The 18483-nt window shown below is 37.3% G+C and overlaps 1 protein-coding gene across 6 annotated transcripts in view; it reads left to right on the top strand.

Annotated features, from left to right (window-relative positions):
* Nucleotides 1–18483, top strand: part of OTUD4 (OTU deubiquitinase 4) — a 32412-nt gene that overhangs the window by 10612 nt on the left and 3317 nt on the right. For 2 of the 6 annotated variants that reach the window (XM_052816530.1, XM_052816549.1), the window contains 16 exons: nt 107–179; nt 662–743; nt 1507–1651; nt 3627–3684; nt 4069–4186; nt 4420–4484; nt 6599–6699; nt 8005–8129; nt 8244–8424; nt 9643–9808; nt 11183–11303; nt 13317–13372; nt 13923–14081; nt 14653–14791; nt 15862–16131; nt 16873–16913. In XM_052816530.1, coding sequence (XP_052672490.1) covers nt 107–179; nt 662–743; nt 1507–1651; nt 3627–3684; nt 4069–4186; nt 4420–4484; nt 6599–6699; nt 8005–8129; nt 8244–8424; nt 9643–9808; nt 11183–11303; nt 13317–13372; nt 13923–14081; nt 14653–14791; nt 15862–16131; nt 16873–16913 — 1900 coding nt within the window. The remainder of the gene's footprint in view (nt 1–106; nt 180–661; nt 744–1506; nt 1652–3626; nt 3685–4068; nt 4187–4419; nt 4485–6598; nt 6700–8004; nt 8130–8243; nt 8425–9642; nt 9809–11182; nt 11304–13316; nt 13373–13922; nt 14082–14652; nt 14792–15861; nt 16132–16872; nt 16914–18483) is intronic. The other 4 variants (XM_052816566.1, XM_052816576.1, XM_052816540.1 and 1 more) reach the window with 4 other exon arrangements.

Here is an 18483-nt window from a genome sequence, read left to right as displayed (position 1 = left end):
TAGGTGTTTTCTGTGGTTATGTATGTTCTTTGAACTTGACTTGAATATTCCAATTTTTATTCATATTAATTTTTAAATGAATTCTTAACTGCTTCTTTTTTCTCAGGAAAGATTTCATAATATATCGGGAACCAAATGCTTCTCCTTCACATGTAACTGAAAATGGCTTTTCTGATAAGGTAAAAAAAAAAAAAATAAAATCTTGGCTATTGTGAAGGGCTGAATTAAGACTATAAACAGCAAGTATTTTCATGTGAATTTTATTATTCCACACAATAAAATGTTCTGAGAATTCAATTTTAACAATTTCTTTTGTACATATTTAAGGCAGCTATTCTGTTAATACATGCAGCACTTCTTTTTAAATAGATGGCACATATTTGGGGTGTGGTATATCTTCCTAGTAATCTAAAATTCTGTAACGATACATTTACAAGTGCTAACTCACATAGCTACCTCTTGTGTTTAATTCCTCCTGACTTTCGGTCAAATTCTTTTTGGTTTAAAGGACATCCACTAAAGATTTTGATTGTTTTATTGATACTTTGAGATCCTGAGAGATAACAAAGTGCATTGGTACATTAAACTGAATTTAAAAGGTGGATCACATGAAAAAGCAAGTGAGATGCAAAACCTAAAATATGTGTGGTTTTTTTAATAGGTATTGCTGTGCTTCTCAAATGGAAACCACTATGATATTGTGTATCCCATAGAGTATTCAGAAAAGGCTGCTCTGTGCCAGTGTAAGTACTATGTTGGTTACTTAAAAGCACGTATTTTTACCAAAAATGTTAAAATGATCACATCAGGTTTCAGGAAAAGGCTCTGTATGAGAGTTTATTACAGTCATTCTCTAGCAGCTTAGTTTTCCATTTGAGTTGTCAATGACTGTATGATTTTGCGAGAACACGAGTTCTTATTGTGTCCTCCTTCTTGACAAAGCAGATTATATGCCAAGAGGATAAGATTTATCTGCCTCTTTGAATCTGGGTGGTCTAATGTAAACAGAAAATGTTGGTGTACTAATTTATAATCTGTTGCATTGTCTTTGGTCAGCATTCTGGTTTTAATTTTGTATTTCAAACTATGTTAGCAAACTAATTGTTAATGTTAAAATTATCCATGCATATGAACTGTCTTCTTGGATGATTGTTTTCTTTACTAGATTGCAGAAATGCCTGAAGGCCCTAATCAGGTTTGATGGGTCACTGTGGCAATCCCTACAAGGATTCTAATTCTTCATGAAATATCTGCCTATGTGCAGAGTTACAAGGCTAAGGCCAAATTTGCCTGTCAAGAGACCTGACTTCTAGTAGTTTTCTGCATACCCATTAAGCCATAGTAGCCGCAGCTGGTTTTGCTTCTAATGCCTTCACTGTTTCAGTTAACACATCAAAATGCTTGCTTGCTTTGATTAAAGTAATTTGAAATGCATCTGTAAACGTGATACAAAATCTCATTTACCTTGTAATTGATTTTGCCCTTCTACTTTCTCCTCTTTCCCAGCTCTGCTGTATGAGTTGCTTTATGAGAAAGTATTTGATACAGATGTAAAGAAAATCATAGCAGAACTTAGTGCTGTTGGTGTAACAGAGGAAAGTAATGGTAGCAGTGAAGTGTCTGCTTCAGATTCAGAAGATGATAACTACAGGTAAATGGGATTTAAAAGTTAATGTAAGATGCCTATGTGCAATACATGTTAAATGAGTTTTCTGAATTTCTAGTGGGTAGTAGAATCTAACAGTTAGGGTTGAAAACCTTTACAAATTGCGAAGAAAAGAAACACAAAGAGGTAAAGTTAGAACTATGAAAGAATGAAATGTGTAATCTTCACTGTACCTGAGGACAGGGTTCTGGTTCCTCTGTTCTTCCTGCAGTCTAGCTTTGGGTCTCTTTACATAATGGAATATTGACATTGCAACGTGTCCCTCTTCCTGTTTAAAATAGCAGAATCCCCTGGGAGAACTGTCAATGTGCCAGTCTGGCATGGTAGACTGTGTGAGAATTACCTGACTCGCTCTTGCAACTGAGTAGAGTTACAGGAATCTAATCCAACTTGTGTTGCTTCCACATCTGGGGGCTGAAATGCCTGCTTGAGGTGTAGCTAATGGAGAAATACAGATGTAGCTTGCTCCATTTCATTCCTTGATCTTTATGAAGTGATTATATTTGTGGGTTTGTATTCCTTTTGCTGGACCTGGATGCTCTAGCTAGCTTTGAGACTTTGACCTACTGATTCCTTTTGCACAGTAAGTCTTTCATGGTGCCATTTTTGCATTTATATATTGGCAGTTTTTCTTCTGTTTAATACTGTTCTTAAAACCCTGGCTTGTGTGAAACTCCATTGAAGCCATGGAGATTATGCTGTATTAGTGCATCATGTCCCCTCTTCCTGCTGAACATCATTAAAGTCCTTTCTGGGGGCTCTGCTGTAGTCTGTGTGGCATGTGACAGAAGAAATTCTTTGAGATGTCGGGAGCTGATTTTTTTCCTCAAGCTGAAAACAACAGAAAGGAAGATGATGGAAATCGCCACAGAAAGAAAACCAAGTTCTGGGAAAGGGATTAGCTTCCTTTCTTGCTTGGAAAAAAAAAGTACTAGGGAACATTTCCAATTAAAATACAAAGTATTTCTGCCTCAGGGAACAATTATTGTAGTTAAATGTCAGAGAATGGAAACCTTTATTCCTTTCTGTTCTTAGAGCTTTCCTGGGCTTCATATGCAGTAGCATTACTCTGTATCTTTGGGATTCATAAGAAAATATACTGCTAACCTCCATAGCACCTTTGTAAATGAAGGTCATAAACTCACTTGAGACTATCAAACTCAATGTTTTTGATTTAAACCATATGTCTTATGATGCAAGAGCTAGTGTGTGTGACTCTTGACCTAGTTAACACAAATTACAAACACCTTGCTGTGTTTATGAAGTCTTTACATCTTTTGCTTGTCTTAAAAGTTTACTTCAGCTTGTTTCATTACCTAGTTTTCCAGAAGATCTTTTTCATTTTATAAATGTGAACTTTTCAGTTATGTTGTTATTAAATGTAATAGTTTATTTTGGTTTTGGGAGAAGTTAATGCTGACAGTTGCCTACAACTGCTCTAGGGAAAAATACTTGTTTTTTCTCTGTGGAAGGTAATTTTCCAGCAATGTCAGGTGTAGAAAATAAGGCTAAATTAGAGTGCCTGATGCCACTTAACTAATGGAGTGGATTTTGGTTTTGAGTTTTGTTTGGGTGGTTTTTTTTTTTGTTTTGTTTTTTATGTCTGCATTTGCTATGTTTTCCTTGCATAGTTGCAAAAATTTTAGAGGAATTTTTTTTTCCCTTGCCTGCCCCTCTGCTCCTTTTTTCTTAAGTGATGGTTAAGTCAGTACACATAAGTTAGACTTCCTAAAACTTGTACTTAAAAACAAAAGTCTTATTTGATACAGAAATGTAGTTCTTGTTTTAGTCTTAGCTTTTTCATTTTAAGAGATGAAGATGTTCTGTAGTATGCCTGTTGTGGAAAAATATGTAGAGAGTGGTAGTTTCAGTATTTTTATCCACTTCCAAGATGTTTCTTACCTGATTTCCAGGCCTTACTAATACTATATTACCACAGCTTGTTTCTGTCCTTTTGCAGAAGTAAAGCTACAACAGTTAGTGATATGAATGGATTGAAATCTCTTTCTGGCAACAAGGTATATATATGTTAAGTTTTATTTTCTTCCTAAGAACTTGTACTCTGCTATGTTTTTCAGTGTTTAATGTTCATGAGAGAATCTTCAGTTTCTAGTTTTCCTAACATGTAATATCTTAAAAACTACTTATTTCTTTGAAAAGTAATGTTTGCTTTTGATGTGCCAAAAGGTGGATAGTGTCCTTTTTAATGCTGCTTAGTTCTTAATTTTGTTCTGATAAGGTTAAAAGAACACCATTGAATTATTTTTTCAAAGCTCTTTATGCTTTATGTATTTTCAGCTTCTTTATATTTCAGTTTAAAGCTTGAGCACTGTAATTGAAAAATGGAAAACTGTACATCTTTATGCAGTTGACCGTTTAGTACTTTGTTCTGTTTCATACAGCACCTTAAGAGCAATGGGAATCCTACCTTGTTGGTCTTACCTAAAAAAGTTCTTAAATCACTCAATCCATCAGTTTACAGAAATGTTGAATATGACGTTTGGCTCCAATCCAAATGGGGTAAGTAACCAAACACTTAAAAGTTCCAACTTCTGCAAGCTGATGTATAAAGTGAAGCCCTCTTGAGGAACAGTGATGCAAAAAGGAGTTTGGGTTTAGGCAGTGGTCTTCCTCACGTGGGTCAGTGTGCAGATTTAGGGCCTGAACTTCTGGTTTGCATTTTTACTGTATCAAGAAAGTAACTCTTTTGGTGTATCTAAACTAACAGTGTATTACTACTAATGTATTTACAGATCAGCAAAAACAAGATTTTTCTATTGCTGCTGGCATGCAATACTCAGTTGGAGATAAATGTAAAGTAAGTAGCATTGAATTATAGTTTATAGAAACATTAATATTTTGCTCGAGATGCCAATTTTCCCCCTTTGTTAACTATTTTGATATATGGTTGCTACTTTAAATATTCTTTGCTTGTGTCTTCAACTGCGCATACGCTCATTATTTAATTGGTGGTGGTGTTCATGACTTACAGCATACATGTAGAAAAGGCATGTGTGAAGAAATAGAACATCTGATCAGTGCAATTTTACTGCATTAAAAAGTCACAAGGTTAACTTCAATAATATATTTAACAAGATGACTGTGGACCTTAATGTTAAGTATGCAAATAAGTTTGTGCAGGCTTGCCTCCATGGTGAGTCCTTGCTCGGTGTTGCAGAGTGTTAGCCTCTGTGTAAGTGGGTGCATTTAGGGCAGTTTACTTGGTTCAGGCTAAGCTCAGTTCTTCTCTTGGTGGGCTCCGTAAGCAAGCTAGTTAATCCTGTGATGTGTAAATGTGTGGGGTAGGTCTGTTTTTATAAAACTAATCGTTATCTCCACTGCATCTTTTGCTGATGGCAGCACTTGCTTTATCATACTGCTGCATGATAAAGTGTTTGTGTGCATACAGTTAGATGATGAAGAATGAAATTTTAGTGTTTTCTGTCATACAGGCTTTTCTTTGGAGAGACCAAAACCAACATCACAGTTTCATGTATTTATGTTCAACTCCAGAGATAATGATTACTGTTAGTAAATTGGCTTTGTTCTACTCACATTACTTTCAAGTAATAGAATACAGCTTGCTTTAGTTACTGAAGATCCCGAAGTTTTGGGTGATTCTTCCTCTTGAAGTATTCAAAGTGTTACACAATTGCTCTTTAAATTCCATTAAAACTTGTAGTGTGTATTGCTGCTTAAGAAGAAATAAGATTTGCCATTAAATGCTGTAGTACTCAAATTTTAGATTAATCTCTTTAGGTGTGTTAACTAAACTTGGTTGGTGCTTGGCTAAATATGCTTCTTTCTAGGACATTTGACCACCTATTAAAATTATTAATGTGAAAATATTCAATTAGGTTTATCATGCAGCATGGGGGCTCTTTCAGTTTGTGCTTTTTTTTATTTGTGTAATGGAATTAAGCATAGTGAATAAATTGCAGGAAAAACACATCTCTAAACTTTACAAACAACACAAAAGACCACAAAACAACCCCCCCCTAAAACCACAACCCCCCCAAACCCCACACAAAGCAAACAACAAAACTTCCGCGGAATTTATTATTTATTGCTTAATAGTACAGGCTTAAAGTTTGTATTTAAGACCCTTAGGCTGTCTTGTGTAGTATTTACTAAAGGGTACAGATATTATTAGTAGGAAAAACTGTGGTAATTGACATACTCTTTCTGTCAAATTTTATATGTGCGTGGCAAGACAGTAAATATATGGGATAAAAACACGGGAAGGGAAGATGAAGTAAATAGTGAAAAGTGAGGTTGACCAAATTAATACAACTGGAAAGCCAAATGTAGCAGAACGTTATGAAATTTATTTTATATTTAACAGAAGAATTTTAAGAACATGGAATGTCATTCAGACAAGTAACACTATGATCATGTCAAACAACTTTTTTTGGTTGTTTTAAAAAGCTTTCTGAAGAATAACTTCAGAAATAATTGGTGTTAATCATGTTCTTAATTCAACTAGATTTCACTGAAGTTACACATAAAGAAGAGAAAAATTGATTACTATTTTTAACAAGGAGAAGCTTTGGGTTTTATTCTAAGAGAAAGTGTTTTCAGTAAAGCTGAAAAGCCTTGATACACGGATTACATTTAACTTTCTCATGTAGTTTTGAAAGCCATGTTTCATTAAGTAGTGTTACCTGGCAAGCTTTCTGGGTTTTGTTGTTGTTGTTTTTTGTTTTTTTTTTTAAATAGTATTTTTATTTCTTTTTGAAGAAGTGATATGGATTGAAGATTTGCTTTTGATACATTTACTGAATTACGTGGTGTTTATTTCTCAGGTCTGATGTTGCCCAGAGGAAAAGTTGTATTTTTAACATGGCTGATATATTTTAAAGAGTTACGTCCTCTCATTGTCTTCTCTGAAGCTAATGCACCTTTGTTTTGTTTTTTTTTTTCCCCTTATAGGTGCGCTTAGACCATAATGGGAAATTTTATAATGCCCATATTCAAGAAGTTTGTTCAGAGAATGGGCCAGTTGTTGTATTTGTAGAAGAGCTTGGAGCAAAGTAAGTGTTTAATCTCTTTTGGAAGAGAGTGCCAAAATGAACCTTGATAATGGCAGCATTACTTTAGTTCAGAGTTAATTTCAGCCCTTGAAGTGTATCTACTACTTTACCTGAAGCGGTACTACCACAAAATTGTTAAGAAAACAACATACTAAATAAAAAAGGAAAAAGGAGTTCTGCATTGATTGTCACTTCTTCAGACTTTTTTCTTTAGTAGTCTGGATATTACTTGCAGAGTAAAACAGTAACTACATTAGTATTAAATTTTTTTTTTTACACAAGATTCAATCCTAAGCAGATCAATGCCATCCTAATTAAGTGTTGCTTGTTGTGGTTAGTAATTAGATGCTAGATTTGTGACAAGCTTTTCATATTAACAGATCCATCAAAGCACCTAGCTTCTCTGTTGGTTGAGTAGCTCTGCCTGATTTCAAACAGACACTGCCAAGTTGCTGTTTAGATCAGCGTCATCTTTGTCCTACCTTGGGACAAACTAAGTTTTTAAAGTTGTTGTTGGGGGTTGTGGGGTTTTTTTGTGTGTTGTTGGTTGGCTGTTTTTGTTGCTTTTTTCTGGGGTGGGGCTTTTGGTTGTTTGGGGGGGTGGTGGGGGTTTTTTTGTTTGTTGGTTTTTTTTGGGGGGGAGTGGTTTGAGACATCTTCTTGAGCTCTGCTGTAAGTTCTGTAACTCTACTGGGGCAAAAAACCCCCACAGTTGAGTATAGTTTGGGAAGAGGAAACACCTTCAGTCAAGGTAAATGAGGGAAAGAGAAGGATGCCCATTAATCTCATGTGATCTCCTTCTGTTAAATAAATGAAAATGTTGTGAGATCTGAAGATTGTCTCGCAATTTTTTACCTTTTTAAATTGAGATTTAACCTGATTTGAACTGTTACAGATTTGAATGTCTTCCTTTCCAGTAATGTAAAGAGTTGCTTGGACATCCTACAGCATCCTCTATTGCAGTGTTTGTGATAAGTTTATCCGAGTATATTGCTTTTTCTGATTGTTCTCCTTTTCTGTCTGCCCTGAAGACGTGTTAATACTCACTTCACAAATGGCTGCTCATTCTTTACTGGATAAGTTTGCATCAGCTTATTGGAGAGAGTTTTATTTAAAAAAAAAAAAAAAAAAGGTTTGTTCTTCTACACATTGCTTGAGTGTAATCATAAAGAACAAAGGACTTTGAATGCAATGTTCTCAAAAATGGAAAGATCCATCAGTCTTAGTAAACATGTGGTATTAATTTATGCAAGCCCCAGTGTGGTCTTTAAGATATTTTTCCCTCCGTAATTCCTTGTTTTGTAGGCATGCTGTCTCACTGAAGAGCCTTAAACCTCTTCCACAAGCCTCTCCTATGGAGGGCTGGAACACTGTGCCAGGGAAGAAGATAAAAAAGTTTTTCCCAACATGGGGGCAGAATGCTCAGCCCGGTAGGATTGTACCTGTCTTTGTGTAGCAGAATCTTTATTGTCAGATGTTTTGTCCCAAAGAGCTTAAAAAATGATTAAAGAAAAAAAAAATCCATTTTCACATCTTTATCGCAGATGCAGATTGCAGAGGGGCAAAGAATCAGAGCAAGTCAATAAAACCCCAGTCAGCACTACCTCCTCGACTTCAGCATACTGTGGGAACCAGGCAGCATCAGTTCTTATGTTCTGGACCTCAACCTCATCAGACCTCAACTGAGCAAAAAGCTCCAGGCAGGAATCCTTCCCAAACTGTAAGGTAAAACTGCAAATAACATCTTACTTATCTTAAACGCTAGCTGAGCTTCTTGGAGCCCAGGTGCCTGCTTCAGATACTTCTAACGTGCTCTTTTGAAATATGTTGCCACTGAGCTCTTAAGAAGCATTCCAAGTCCTGAAGAATACACACAAGCACAGGAGAAACAATTCCTTTTTTTTTTTTTTTTTTTTTTTTAAACTTTTAAATGTTTTCCAAAATTGCTGCCATCATGAGCTCCCACTTCTTTTCTTGCATGGCAGCATCTCCCCTGGAAGCACTGTACAGAAAACTGCAGTTTCTTCTTGGGAAGTGGATGTTGGGTTTTTTCTGGTTGGGCTGAAGTACTGTTGCATGTAGCACTTCTTGGGCATGGCTAAGATCTTACCTCAGCTTCTGCAGAACCTGTCATAGAGGACTGTTTCATGTTACGACTGAACACTTGAAGGAGTATGAGAACAGCATTTTGCCTGCAATTGTTGGTAGTGATTTTTTGATTTACTGTGCTGCTGCAGCAGAGTTTTTCATCATTGCCACTCTTTTTCTATCCTATTTAAAAGACTATTCTGTACCTGGCTACAAAGCCAAACTCTTCATGGTCTATTCCATTACTCTTCTGTATCATAACTCTTTGTGAAATAAATGGGGCTATGGTGTCTTTGGAGTCTGCCACATGCAACATTTTAAGGGCATTTTGCTTTCACCTTTAACCTAAATACATAAGTATCCTAAAATGTTTAAGTAATTTGGAAAGCTGAAATAGTGATGTTAATTTTGTGTAGTGATGCTTCAGACATTGAAAATTATAATGCATTTTCCCTTTTGTTGTTGTATTTACAGAAATCTTCCCCAAATTTCTCTTGCATGTTCATAGGTAGGAGATGGGGGTGGTCAGTTGTCAGTTGTCATAGAAATGGATTAGATCACTTGATGCAGGCGTTTGTTTTTTAACTATGATGTAATAATTACCATTTGTTATAAAGTCTTTTCAAAATTGTCTTGAACAGAATAAATCATGGACAAAATCCATTCTTTCCCTTCTTTAACTTTTATGTGTATGGGTAACTTGCAATAGGCAGAAAGGGATCTGGTATATGTGGAATCACATAAGCAGTGCTATAATTATCTCCTTTTCTTCCTTCTAAACCATGAGTTTGTATTGTGTTTGTTACTGGTGAATTTCTTTGTCGAATTGATCCCATTTCATTTTTTCCTTTACAGAAAATCAGACCGGGAGAGAACGGAGGATCTGAACCATGGGAGCAGAGATTGTAACTACTTTGGCCTGTCTCCAGAGGAACGCAGGGAGAAACAGGCTATAGAAGAATCTCGTTCACTTTATGAGATCCAGCAGAGGGATGAACAAGCTTTTCCTGCTCTTTCCAATGTATGCTTCAATAGTGCATTTTTCATACTTGTCCATGAACCTTTAATTAGCAATTGTTGTTTTGCTGTCCTTGCATTACAATACAATTCAAAAGTTAAGGGTATTTTCTTCACACTCACCTTCTACATAGAAATATGTGAATCTACAGTGCTTTATATATTGAAGATAAGACACATATGTAGTAGTTTCCCCTGGGAATAATTAATGTCCACCATACACAGTTCTTTAGGCATGTAAATACAGGAGACACATGAGCTTGTGAAGCTGTGGGCTTCTTTCTTCACGTTCCTCCTGTCTTTTGAAAGGCTTTGCACTCCCTTACATTTACTCAGATGTCTTTTTCTTGTGTGGTGGGATCAAACCTCAAGGTGGGGACAGAACTTGCTCTAAAGTACAGTTTAATTTAGCTGACAAATAGCTCAGTATAATTGCACTGTGGTGCTTGAATTAGTATCAGAGGTGACTAGGTGATTGTTTCTGATTTGGTTCACATAAAACCTGTTTTATTTATAAGTTACTTTTCTTTTTTGCCTGAGAACTTACTGGTGTGGGAACTTGCCTGGTGTCATAAGTAATGCAAATTCTTTGTCAGACTTGCTCTTTTTCCGTTGTGGAGCTGAGCTGGCTTCAGTGGACTTGTCTATGTCTGAAGGAAGAATGTAGCCTTTAGATTTTGAGAGATTATTCTACTGATGCAATTTTTAAAAGAAAGTGGATTGGAGTCTCAGTATATCCAGGGAGCGAGCAGATTCTGTGGGTAAACAGCTGCTGTCTACATAGGTTTATTCTAGAGATGTGGGCCGCCTTGGATTTAAATCCTAGGGCAAACGGAAACAAGAACCAGGGTGGGAAGAATGAGTAGGTGAAAGGTGGGCCTTAACTCTCTTGCTTTGTGGAAGTGAATTCCTGCTCTGTATCTTTCAGTTCTTGAGCAGTAATTACTTATATTGGTGTAATCAAGAAGAAATATACAGCTCTTCTGCGCTGCAAAGAGCAGAGTAAGACTGAAGCGTGACGGACAGAGATTGCTCTCTGTCTCTGAGCTGGGGTTAACAGTATGCTGTATTTGCTCACCTGCAGAAGGAGGATGTGATTTTTAAAGTGGATATTGCCTGAGTGAAGCAGGTTTTCTTTGTCATGTAGACTAATGACATGAATGCTTTTAAAGGACACTTTGCAAAATTTAGCAATGAATGAAAGAGTAGATTAATCTGAATGATACTGATCAAGACTGCTTCCCCCTCCACCTCTCTGCCTATCATAGAGACAAGTGTTATGTGTCATGGTGCCATAATAGTGTTGTATCAGATGATGGCAAAGTGTCATTTGACTTCCTATATAAATTCATATTTCTGCTTTTGTAAACTTCTTTAGAATCAGTCGGTCTGTCAGGCTGCTACACAGACTGTGGATAATTTAAACCAGAAAAAGTTCTCAAGTAACGAGAGAAGAAACAGCAAGTGGACAGCAGAGGTGGAAGAGCAGAAGGATAAAGGTAAAAACGAATATTTTCAGATCAAGGCTTTTTTTGTTTGCTTGTTTTTATTACCAGCCTCAGAATTTATTCAAGATGGGGCATCTGTTTAGGCAATGAGGGGAAAATTATTGTAAATAATAGTGCCAAACTGAGCTAGGCTCAAGGTAGGAAAGGTGTGGTTTGGGAAGAAGGTATATGTTTTCCTGCTTTGTGAATGTGGCTGAGAGAGCAGGATCCTTGCTGGGACTTTTGTAGTAAATGGGAAGATGAATGAGAGAAACAAAAAGACTATCAGAGCTGCCCTAAATTACATCCTGTTGAAATTCTAGTGAGCGTGGCAGAAAGTGCCAGTGGGAGGAGTATTAAGAGTGCTCACTGGAGTCAGTTAAGAGAATGTGGCATGTTGAGAATTAGCATACAGTGGCACAGAAAGAGGGGAGAAGATGGTGTGCAGAAGAGTTGCACCCCCCCCCCCCCAGTTTACAATAGAAAGAGCTGTCACATGGTCAAAATTTGTTTGGGTTTTCTCCCTCCCCCCAGTCTGTTATGACACTCTTTAGCTTCTCTTCATTGACTCTTAAGCTTTTCCTTTTCTGTGAGGAAGTGGAACGTGGCAGTAATAGATAAAAGCTGTAGCTGTCAGGAGGTAGTAAATCTTTGCTAAATGCAACTGATTTGTAATTTTTTTTTTCTTGTCCTATTAGCTTTGCCATAACTAAACACTGAATTTGATCTTGGCTTCTTCTGCCTTCCCTGCTCCCCCTTCCCCTGCTCCCAGCTAAAATAAAATTCAAACTCTAGCCTCCTCTTAGAAGCTGTTCCTTCCCTCCAGTTCTTGAATGTTTTTTTGTTCCTTATCTCTGGCAACAGCAGAGACATTGCTGTTGTGTATTTATGGTACTTGTGCTCCTTAGTCCCTCTTACAACATGTAATGCCTTCTTGAATGGTCTCACAAGGACTGATGTTACCTATTTTTCATTCTCCAAACATCTGAAAACTTGTTTCATTTGAAAACTTGTTTCATCAGCAATGCCAGAAAGAATGTTCAAGTAGAGAAAGCTCTTTACTACATTGTCATGATAGATCTTGAAGTGCATGGCATGTACAGCTTTCCCTGTTTTTTGTGATGCTCTGGATTGTGTTGCCTCTTCTGAAACTAGGATAAAAATCCTATGGGAATAAACTGTACTTCCTTCTCATTATCTAGAGCTTCCTATTGGTGCTTGCGGAATTGGCAGTAATTCTCATAATCAATATTGTTTTAATTTACATTGTTGTCTAGTTGTGATGGTACATATACTAAGCTTTTAAAAAGTACGTATCTATTTAGTGGCTACTATTAAACTTATATGCCTGAATTTGATTGACAAGCAGTGGTAACCAGATTTGAACATAAACTAGAATGTGAAGAACTTGTACAGATCTTCATGTAATGAAGATATATGCTGTGACTGTTTTTCAGCATCATCTCCCCCACCAAGTGTTTGCTGGTGCTTGAGACATTAAACTTTCTGCGTCAGTCTGAAAACTTTCTAGATCTTTGGAACCACTGAAACCTTCTAAACTGATCTATCTTCTACTCAGTCAAAAGTAGACAAGACTTTAAGCTTCTGTTATCTTAACACTTGTATATGGAAATGCAGATCAAAACTTTTCACTTTAAGCATAGGACAAACATTTCTTTTTCACTAGGAAGGATTTAGGATGAATGATACATGTTTAAAGAGACAGCTACATTTCTTTCCTGTTTTCTTCAAGCATTGCCTAGACGGTTAACAAACATCAGTAAAGAACTCCTGTAGAGCTTTGAAAACCCAGGTTGAAGTAGCTGCTCTGTTACTGCCCTAATGACTGTTTATTTTAGGATGCTTTGATAAAAATTGAAGCTTAAGTTTTCTGAAGTAATACGTGCTGAGGTAGGTTTTGTTTTGAAGGTTTAACTTTGGAAAGACAAACTTTAACTGGCTTAAGTTGTGATAGCCATAAATGGTGTAATGGTTCATTTACTAGGTTATGTCTTGGTGTTACAGAGTCAAATTCCAGGCAGATCCACTTAAGTCAGAAGCTTGAGCCAAATTCATCTGAGGTAATCTTAAAGAAAAGACCAAATTTTTTTTTAAATGTTATTGCTTCTCTGATACATGACTGGCAGAGCAATAGCTGCCTTTAGAGCTGTGATTGCTGCTGCTGCTTTACAGCTTTTAGTGAAATACTTCTAAGGTTGGAGGCTTGTATTGCTGTCAGCTTTCCTCAACCCCTGTAACCCATACTTACAGTCTTTCTCTGCAATCTGAGTTCTCAAATCTGGGCTATTGAGAGCACTTACGAATCTGGATTTGTAACTGCTTAGTACAGTCTGTACTTTCAGTATAATGGGACCACAGAAGATTTGATGTTTAGTAATAGCTACTGTGCTAACAGACCATGATCTCTGAAGTTCAGTGAAGATTTGTGGCCCCTTGTTGGCTTTTAATCTTTGCTATCCTTTCAATGAGCAAAATATTACACTAGTATAATAGTGATTGGGTGCTTAGCCCACTTTGTATGTAGTGTGGTTTAATATCTTTGAATGCCTCTTTGAAAAGTAAATCTTACTATTAGACTAGCTGTGTCTGTTGTTTCTAACTTTGCTTTAGAAGAATAGTCAAGATGAGAATTATCCAAAAGCTTCATCTCCTTTGGAACAAGTAAAAACAGATTCTCCGATTCCTGCTGAGCAAGTAAGAAATGTTTGTTTGATTTCAAAGTTTTCCAGTCAGGAGACTTCAGACAAAGGGGAGCTTCATCACAGCCACGTATGTATTATAATACTGGCTTTTAATTATGTAGTCATTTCTATGGTGATAATGCTAAAATTCTGTATTTACAGTTAGGAAATCTTTATGTCCAACATAAAGAATGTAAAATGAAAACCCTTGATAGAAAAGTAAAAGTATATCCTTTCTTTGCTGAGAGAGGGGCTATTTCATATCTTTCTGCTAAGATAACCATGCTTTTCACTTTAAATTCTTTACCTTTGATTTTTCAGGTTTCTCCAAGGTTATTGGTAATCGTTTGTAAGGGTGGATTTTGTTTTGGATGGGAGATACTTAAATTTAATGCTTGTGGAGGTGGTTATAACACTGATGGCTATCTCTGGTACAGGCACGTTCTGGATAGAGCTCAGTGCAGAGTTCTTCACCCAGTGATGTAATGTATCTCAGATCTCTCATGTATACAGCCTGATATGTTACTAGTTAATATTTCACTGTGGTGGTAGTCTGGATAATACTGAGTCATCAAGCCTTTTTTGGTAGAAGTCAGACACATTAGGGGTCACCAACAATGGTGATTTAGAGTAATTTCATGTGATCTCTGTTTTTATAGAACCTGACAGAATGCTTACCAAGTGTAACTCCAACACCCTCACCAGTCTTTTCTGAGGTGCATTTACCTCCAGCAGTGCCTTCTGTACCAGCCATTGTGCCAGCTTGGCCAACTGAGCCAACAACCTATGGACCAGCAGGTTTGAATAAATTTTAACATAAATCAGAAACTACTAACCCTGAAAAATCCTTTAACTGTTTTGCTACATTGAAGGTGCCTCCAGGAGACACTGTTTCATATAACTGCAGTTTCTAAAGGCAGTCATTTATAGGAATATAGTTCCTCACTGCTGAAAGCTAGTGAGAGTTCTAGTAGAACTTTGATTCCCCATATGCATAGTTTGCTTTACTCTGTGCCTGAAGGTGGAAGAGGAATATGTACTCAATTCTCTGTTTTTCTCCTGGGTGGGATAGCATTGAGTTTCGAGGGGGCTTATTCTGAGGATCTGCTTAAGGTAGAACACATTGTCAGCATGTTGAAGCTTGATATGTGTTCGTGCTTTGTGTCCCATGTAATAAGCTCCTTGATTCACTAAGGACTCAGCTTGGGTCTGGTATGTCTGGAACTAGTGAGATCCATTTGGACCTGAGCTGCAAAGCCAGCATAATGTTTTTTCTCTGCTGTGTGTATCTTTTGATACATGGAATTAGCTTAGATTCAATATTCCTCATTAGATCAGGCGCAGTATTTTCTCTCCCACTGTTGTGTTTCTGTATAAGAACTAGCTTTCAAATTGGCATACTATGTTCACATGATATGGTAATAATCCTGTCATACTTGACTGCATCTGTGACACAGGATGCATAGCCCAGTTAATCTGACCTCAGATTCAGAGTTGGCTGTAAATGACTAGTCAGAATGAGAACTGCAGAGATTAACATGTAAGTTTCAGTTCCCCCCCTTTTTTTCCCACCTCCTATTTCCTTCTGGTATTCATAATTTTAAAAATAAATATGGGAAGGGTTTAGCTATATCTGGAAAGCTTAACTGTTTCACTCTTTCTGAAAACTCTTCTCTGCATTTAGCCATATCTTCTTTTGTTTGTAACTTCCTGACTCAAGAATTTCTTCCTGCATCTTCATGAATACTTTTTTTTTTTCCTCCTTCTGTCTTCTGAAACTTGCTTTCCCACTGTCATTTTCTTTTGTGATTGTATATAGTTGAGCTATATATGTATTTTTTTTATTATTACTATTTTTTTCCCCTTAGGTATTCCAGCCCAAATACCTGCTTCTTCATTGATGCCAGCCCCAGCAACGGGACCTGACTCTATTGTATCACAGGCTCAGGTAACATCTGCTCCAGTTGCTGGAGTTCCTGTGTCGCTACAAGCAGTTAACCAGCCTTTAATGCCTTTGCCTCAGACTCTGAATCCTTACCAGGATCCACTATACCCTGGATTCCCATTTAGTGAAAAGGGAGAAAGAGCTGTTGCACCCTCTTACTCCCTGTGCAATACTGGGGAAGACTTACCTAAAGGTGAGAAGCTAGAAGAAGGTCTGGATTTTATACCATTTTTCTTAATAGGTTTTCTTTTCTTAAAATGTAGATAAAGACGACTTCTTTGGTCCTGTTGTTAGTCTGTGTCAAAAGATCTAATTGTTGTCATTCCATGATTTAAGGTGTGGGAGGGAATATTGAATAGAGTTGTAACTCTAGTTTGCCTTGCTAACATTGTGATTATTTTAAGTGGTTACACCTGGAAATCTGATACAATCATTTTGTGGTTCTTAGCTTGACCCACCGTAACTTTAGGTTTTGTGCATGTACGGGATTTTCTTTGGAGAACTGCTTGCTTTTACAGTAATAGGTTTTCTCTTGTAATCAAAAGCTTGGAAGTTGTTGAGAATTCCCTTACTGGTCTGGGAAAACTTGGCATACTACAGGTTTTGGCATACTACAAATAGGGAATATGCCCATAAAGAACATAACATGTCTGACTGCACGGTGGTGTTTGTTTACAGAACTGTTTCTTTAAAAAGTAGCATTTCAGTCCAACAAACTGTTAAAGATGAAATTTAAACTGCAGTTGTGTTCTAGCTATCTTACTGTGGCAACCCCTCTGCCCCCCCCCCAAATCAATCAAAGACATGCAAGCAGCAACCAGTGTTTCTCTACTGAAATGGAACTTTATGCAGTGACTAATTTTTTGATCGGATGAATTGTAATATTTTAGGTCTTCATAGATCTCTTTCTGTGGTTTTTTTTTTTTTTTCCTAGATAAGAATATTCTTAGATTTTTCTTCAACCTTGGTGTGAAGGTAACTCTTCAAACTTACTTATGTTTTTGTGCGTGTTATACCATAAAATTTGCCTGTATTTGGTAGTACTTAGAGTGCAGAAGTTTGCTGCAGCTGTACACTTCAAGTTCATCTTTAAATTTGAAATTCTTTCTTATTTTGTCTTCTATTAACTGGGATCCCAACAGTGGTCCACATTGCAGGTCAAGTCAACAGAAATAAATTTTAACTCAACAGTGATAGTGAGAACTATTGGCTTCCAACTGTGGCTATACAGTCAACAGATTGTACTTTGAAGATACATTCTTTCGGAAGCAGCGTATAGTAAGAGAAAAGGCCCTCTGACTTTGACCATGTCCGTGTACTGGTAAAGCCACTGCAGTACAAATACCTCATATACCTGTGGACAGACACTCCCTTAAGTAACCTGCATGTCTGTCCTTTCTGCTCAGGTTAAGGACAACAGTATTTTACTTTTAACCTTCTAAGTAATTGTAATAGCGCTTGATGTGTATATGTGGTGCAAATCTGTGTGTGTGTTTGGGGAAGAGGCTCATCCAAAAAGGCAGTATTTTCCATTTCTTGGTAAGGACTAGTTGTTTGCTTAGTTTGTCCCTTCTGCACATAAAAATGTTCCTATTTTACCTTCTCTTACTCCTTCTGTCAGGCAAACTACTTTGGAAAAGGTGCTCAGAGCTCTCAGGCTTATTCCACAAGACTGTGGCCATAAGTAATGATTTTCTTTGGTGTCTGTGCATGGAAGGAGGGAATGTTCAGCACAACTTACAAAGTAAATTCAGATTTGATAACTGTGTGCCTAATACAAGTCTCTTTGCTTAATAGAAAATCCATAAGTTATTAGCAAGTGTCACTGCAATATATTTAAACAGCATAAGCCTATGTATATTTGGGACTCTCCTTACTGGTCCTTTGTATTTTTTAGGATATAGTCTGTCATTTTGGTGCTTCAGCTCCATCTACTGGTCAAAGTACCGTGTTCTAGTAGTGTTGTGTTCTCAGTGGGTGACCAAATAGTATGTATGGTAAACCTGGGAACTACTTTTGGCATTACCATGCCTACTGCTTTGGTCCCAGATCCTGCCATGCTGTTATCCACACCCTGCCAGCTGCTTGTTCAGAGTGAACTGACTGGTTCCCATTGAGAGGAGGTCTGGGTAGGCTTCTCAGGGTGGTTTGCTCTGGGGACTGTTTCTACAGGTGGCACAGCCAAGATTGTGCCAGGTTTTGGGCCTTGCCCTCTACCTACTCCAATGTTTTCTTAGACAGCCTTGCATCTCCAGCAGCCTTGCATGGTGTTCTGTATGGCCTGAAATATACATATTTGGCACAGTGTATTAGAAAAACATCCTACAATGTTGCTTGTGAGCCAGTTGCTATGTACCATAGTACAAACACAAAGTCTGTGTTTATAAACTCTTAACTCTGAGCAATGTAACTGTAAGCCACTCTGCTAGTCAGTTAACATGGAAGTAGAGAAAAGGGAAGGGGGTCGCCACCTGAGGTGGACAACATCAGTATTGTGAATGTAGCTTGTGTTCAGTAACAGCACAGAAAAAGTTGCTGCTGAAAA

The sequence above is a fragment of the Harpia harpyja genome, chromosome 2 (assembly GCF_026419915.1).
Source record: "Harpia harpyja isolate bHarHar1 chromosome 2, bHarHar1 primary haplotype, whole genome shotgun sequence".
Lineage (NCBI taxonomy): Eukaryota > Metazoa > Chordata > Aves > Accipitriformes > Accipitridae > Harpia > Harpia harpyja.
This window is presented reverse-complemented; position numbering and strand designations above follow the sequence as displayed.